This window comes from Topomyia yanbarensis, chromosome 1 (assembly GCF_030247195.1).
Source record: "Topomyia yanbarensis strain Yona2022 chromosome 1, ASM3024719v1, whole genome shotgun sequence".
NCBI lineage: Eukaryota > Metazoa > Arthropoda > Insecta > Diptera > Culicidae > Topomyia > Topomyia yanbarensis.
The window spans coordinates 34,415,169-34,421,168 of record NC_080670.1 but is presented as its reverse complement, the minus strand read 5'-3'; the positions used below and the strand labels follow the sequence as shown (position 1 = coordinate 34,421,168).

The window sequence follows — 6,000 nt, the reverse complement described above, 5'->3', positions numbered from 1 at the left end:
TGTAACCAGTCGGGATTGGCGATTAATTGAAAATATTCATTAGTAAAGAAATTAGGCAGATTACGCTTGGATCCGACTCGAGTGAGTTATTTAGACTTAATGCCAGTCAAAAAAATTAAAAATACTTTGAAAATCACATTACTTCTGATGTGGTCCTCTGTCCCTCACATTAAATAAAAGTCATAATACCTAAACAGGATGATATAGATGATCCTAGTAGAAAAAAACTTTTTCAAGAAAACAAAAGCAAGAGTTCATCGCTGGCGGTGGACAGCTATTTTCGTCCGCGTCCCTTATCACCTATTTTTATAAAGTGATTCATCAGCAGTGCTATCTTTGAAAATGAACCACCTTGGTTATGCAACTAATTTTTCCGGTTTTTTAAAATGCTATTTAAGCAATCTTCATTTCGTTATATTCTGAATTGCACATATTTTGTCGTATGTAATTTTAAATGTACTTTCATTTGATGGCATTGTAAGGGAACACGTATCCGCCGGTTGATGCTAATCGAGCTGACATTTCTTTAGACTGAGCAAACTAAGTTATTTGTTTGTTTAGTGTTTATTTGACCAACTAGGTAACGAATCCACTGGGTCTTTAATGCGTGTGGGAAATACGCATGGTCTTGTCTGAGTGTATGACTTTTGAATTATGTATGAGGGTGGAGAATTGACAATTCGCAAGATCAATTCAAATCCAATTACCAATTTGCGGCAATCATTTCAACATAAAATATTTTTTTTATGGTCATATATAATGGTTTACTTTTAGTCCATTAACTCATCAGTTAATTATACTGAGCTGAGAATAAGTACGTACTATTTGGAAACGGGGGGTGTTTGATTCGTGCATCATTAATATCGTTTAGGAACGCAGCATTTACTCGAACGAGGTGGAAAATTTCAAGTTACGGGATCACAATATGCTTAAGGACGATTTATAAATTCTGCCACGCTATTAGGAGGAAGAGATATGACTAATTGTGACATAAATGGGAGGGAAGCACGTGATGTGCTTTGACGCAATCGGCCGTTTTACGCACGATTGCGCCATGTATATAGGAAATTCCATGAACATGAACACTTTTGCAAGTAGCGGCATTAATGTGCTACTACAAAATGAAGGAAAAACTAAAATCATTTGATTCGTATTAGACCAAGGATAAAAATAACGTGGTAATATGACAGAGACTTAGTTAGTGTTGGGTAATCTTTGCGTGACATAATTTATGAATGTTCCACAATACCACTTTTAAACTCATTGTTTGCGGTCCATTTTACATTGTCAACAACACTCCCGACAGCCGGCTGTTCGGAGTTCAAGTTGTTTTCGATGAAACAATTTCGATAGTCGATAACCCAGAGTTTAAACGCCTAGAACATTTACGTATCCTTCAGTCAATAAACTATTCAAACATCTTATGCACGAAAGTATATTCTCAGTCGCATCGCTTGCTTGAAGCGAATCCTGACTAACAACCCACCCACTATCCAATCCGTGGTACTTATGGGAGTGTCACTGAGTCGGGGCCTTCCGTTAAGTAAGTACCACATCAACACTTCCTTTCTCATCCCAAGTTACGGTAAAGATGGTCGTGGCCCGCAATGGTGGCTCTCAGGCGAAATTCTCGCTTGGACTGGATCAATTGTTATTCCCAAACAATGCTCCTCAAGTAGTCTGGTTGGAAATGAGAGTCATCAGTCTGCAATCTACGAAGTATACCGTGCTTACGCAACGCAACGCAACGCAACGCAACAAAAGCAAGAGTTCATCGCTACGCACTAACGGCTAGAGAGCAGTGTGTTCACAACATGATTGGTGCATCTGGCTATGGTTCTGAGCGTTGGCTACTACATTCGTTAATTTTCGCCCCTTTCCTATTGATTGTTTAGCATGTTCTGTTCCAGCCGTACCTATGTTCTTTCCGTTGCCTCACTCACTGTGGTTGATTATGGCGACAATCGAACTAACCTTAAATACTACCAAACTTACCAAACAACAACAAAAAACTATAGCGCAGTATGGCGTTGTTTACTAGTTACTGATTGGTGTAGGTAAATCTGTTATACTCCCTGCGTGTGTGTCTGTTCTTTTTTTTTACATCTGACTCTCCTTTCGCCACTGAAACGTACCGGACTTGACACCGATGCTAGAAGAACCTTGGCCGCTACCACCGCTGCTCAGTATATTGTTCGTACGTCGAATCAACTGTGCCGCCGAATCGATCCGGTTACGTATCAGCCGCATAGCTGGGTTGGTCGCAATACCGCTACGTTTGGATGATTTTCTAAGGACAAATAGCAATATGAGTTTAGTAAAACGATTGACAAATCTACACTGAACTCACCCTCCCTGTAACTGATCCTTCTGATTGTTTCCCAGAATGATTCTCATGTGAGTATCCCGAGCGAAGTGGTTATCCGATGGATTCATGATCGTACTATTGTTCGAAAGGCTGATGTTCATCTCCTCGAACTGCTTACCGAGCTGGGCCAGCGACGATGGCGGTTGATTTTGTCCCGGCGAACTGATGTCACTGCTCGGTGAGTGCGGTGGTGTCGCGTACAACGGTGACATGCAACCCAGGTCAAACAGGTCGGCGTCGTTCGGGTTCATTCGAATGTTGGTAGCTGGCAAGAAAAAAATAGAACAGAATTATAAATTTTAGCTTGGCGTACAATTCCGTGCTGCTAACCTATATTTGACTGGTACTCTTCGACGTTCGGTAGGATCTGGGCGTGCTTCTTGGAACCACCGTACTTACTGCTGCTAGCATTGGTCGATATTGCTCCAGCTGCCGCTTGATTGTGCGGTTGATGCTGCTGCTGTACAATGTGGTGCGATTTGGAGTTGTGATGGCGCGAGTGTTTTTGCAGCTGCTGCGTGAAAGACATTGGCGCTTGCTGCAATGGGAAGCGAATGAATTGTAGCAGGGTGATAAATTTTCTAACTTGTTATTCAACATAGCGCTCAAAGGTGCGATACGGGTTCTATCACATTCGCCCGAATGACATTCGCCCGAAAGTCATTTACCCGAATGACGTTCGCCCGAAAACCATTTACCAGAATGGACCATTTACCCGAATGCCATCAACCCGAATGGACCACTCGCCCGAATGTCATTAACCCGAATACCACATTCACTCACACACTTAATTTGAATTACTGGGTACAGTAAAATTTTGCTGGGGTTTTGAACAGCAAACCGTTCGGTAATCAATTCAGTAAAACAATTAGGTTACCGAACTCTCCGCAATCCATTCTCTCCAAAAGTCAAAAAATACTGGTCAGTCAGCAGTTTCCTCTGAAATCGGCGACTTGACAGATGATTAGCTGTACCTGTTTTGTAAGTTTTTGACGAGGTTCGGTAATATTGGTACAATTTTGCCGAACAATCAGTCAGTATTTTACTGGATAATGTTTATGCACCGAAAAAAAACAGAAGTGCAGATAAATTCAGTGAAAAATATTGCGGGTTTAAGCAAATTATTCGAAAAATTACTGAAAATCGCTAAAAAGTGAAAACTTTACCGCAATTTTTCAAACAATTTGCTGATAGCTCCGTAAAAATGTCACTTTACTGATCATGTCGTCAAAAGAAATTACTGAACAACTTTTGGCTGGTTTAGTGTGCAAGCATAATATAAAATGGGTCATTGTCTAGTTTACTGACTTTAGTGATAGAAGTCCGACTTTAATGCGGTTTTTTTTGCCAAAAGGATGTATTTTAACCTAAATAAACCAAATCCGAGCGGGAAATGTGAAATCTTTAACCAAAGTTTGCTAAACTGAACAATAACAGGTGAGCTTATACAGCAGAGCTAGTCTGATGCGGCTTGGCCGCATATCCGAGGCCAAGGATCCGAAGCGGCGCAAAGCCGCTGAGGTTCCGTTGGACGAGGCGTTGATCCACCCGTCGCCGGAGTTATAAGCAAACCTGTGATCCTCTTGTTTGCCCGGTTTACTCAAACATAGGGGCTATAGCTAGTTTAAAGCCGACTGAGCGGCAGCGAAGTCGGACAGTGCGCCAGAAAGCGATGTGGCGTAGCCACATTAGTCAACCGTACACTGACCAATGTGGCTATGCGATATCGCTTTTAGGTGTACTATCCGACGTCACTGAGGTTCTGTTGCCAACGCCACAAATGCTCTTCAGGTGCTGATGCATATAGGACGCAGTTGTCAGCTCGAGCGGTGAAATCTTGTGATAAACCGGACAAAATAATAAGAAATCTTTCGGAAACACCATCGATCGAGGTAAATATATATTTAGATGTTCCGTTAACGAATTGAATCAACTAAATTAGTAATTATATCTTGCATGGTGGAAGTCCATTTGGTACAACACCGTTAGTAAATAGTAGCTCATAAATGTTATGTGGCGAAGCTAGTGTGATGCGGCTTTGCGACAATTACCGAGGTCGAGGAACCGAAGCGGAGGTCCCTACTCGGCAAACCTGTGATCCATTGGTATGCTTGGTTTACTGAAATATAGGGGTTGATTCCTTCTTTAAATATGAGCAGTTCTTTGAGTTTGTATACCAAATAGCCCTCGCAATCAAAACGGTGATCCTCTTGTTTGCCCGGTTTACTCACACTTAGGGATTGATTCCTTCTTTTAAACATGAGCAGCTCTTTTCCCACAATTAGGAGTTTATTGCTTCTTTCAAACATGACAAATCCTTGGATCTGCATGCCAAATAAGTTTGCAAAGAAACTGTTGATCCACTCGTCTGCCCGGTATACTCAAACATAAGGGTTGATTCCTTCTTTTAAAACAAGAGCAATTTCTTGAATCTATATACCAAATAGCTCTACGTAATATTGGATTTCGAGACAGGATGATTCTTCCACCTAATTCACGGATGATTCTTCCATCTAAACCAAATTTTTTTCAGAAAAATAAAACAACTTTGTCTTCAGACAAAATATTCGGAAGATCACAGAATACAACTAATGTACAAACAAGTTGTTGCCTTGGCTTTCTTGCCCCATCAAGGTATTCCAATGGCACTCGAAGAATTGAAGAAAAGTTGTCCAAAGGCTCTCGACGATTTTTTGTATTACATTAGTAAAAATTGTATTTTTGGTAGGAAGGAAACTAATCAAAAAGTTTCTCGATAACCCTTCTTTGCCCCCCGCTTCGTGGTCAGTTTTCGAAAATGTATCAACAAAGATTCCTAGAACCATCAATAATGTAGAAGACTAGCACAAGAAATGAAACGGTTTGTTCAGCCGTGGAAATTCTATGGTGTGTTGAAGCAGTTGCAGCTTGAAGAGAAAAGTACGTATGTTTTACGTACACTACAAGCGGTACCAACAGCTAAAAAGTCTAAAAAGAACTCACGAAAGGATCTAAAACTGGAAACCCTAGTTAAATCATACAAACCAGGTGATTGGATTAACTATTTGACTGGTATAGCTTTAGTGTTAATTTCTTCATAGCATCAAATGTAATAAAATTTGTATTTCATCTTAATAAATTAATTTTTTTCGATTGACATTTCGATGTTTTTCGGGTATATGGAATTCGGGCGAATGGCATTCGGGTTTATGTTGCATTCGGGCGAATGTCTTTCGGGTGTTCGTGGCATTCGGGTGAATGACATTCGGGTTTATGTGACATTCGGGCAAATGGCTTTCGGGCGAATGTCATTCGGGCGAACGTGACAGAATCGCGATACGAAGGTCTGGTGTACAAAAGAACGAAACTATCGTCATACAATTTCATATTATCCTTGGTTTCGCACATGACATCGACATGTTTGGAGTCGATCATGGGGCAGTGGAAGAGGTGTTTGTTTCTTGCTCATAAATTCTGTCAAGACAAAGTATATGGGAGCTGATAGTGAACGGGGTGGCCAGAACGGTGCTTATTTCTAAGGGGAAATGGATGGAATACTGTATGAGGTTGTCGGCGAGTTCATATATCTTGGAACGCTAGTGACATGTTGGGCCCTATTCCCAAAGTCACGTCACCTAGTGACTAGAAAAATT

The 6,000-nt window shown here is 41.0% G+C and overlaps 1 protein-coding gene across 4 annotated transcripts in view; it reads right to left on the bottom strand.

The window, feature by feature from the left end:
• Positions 1-1,762: 1,762 nt before the first annotated feature.
• Positions 1,763-6,000, bottom strand: part of LOC131677350 (uncharacterized) — a 36,315-nt gene continuing 32,077 nt past the window's right edge. For all 4 annotated transcript variants that reach the window (XM_058957102.1, XM_058957104.1, XM_058957105.1 and 1 more), the window contains exons 6-8: positions 2,699-2,906; positions 2,351-2,633; positions 1,763-2,290 (exon numbers count right to left, since the gene is read on the bottom strand). In XM_058957102.1, the coding sequence (XP_058813085.1) occupies positions 2,101-2,290; positions 2,351-2,633; positions 2,699-2,906 (681 nt within the window). In that variant the 3' untranslated portion in view covers positions 1,763-2,100. The remainder of the gene's footprint in view (positions 2,291-2,350; positions 2,634-2,698; positions 2,907-6,000) is intronic.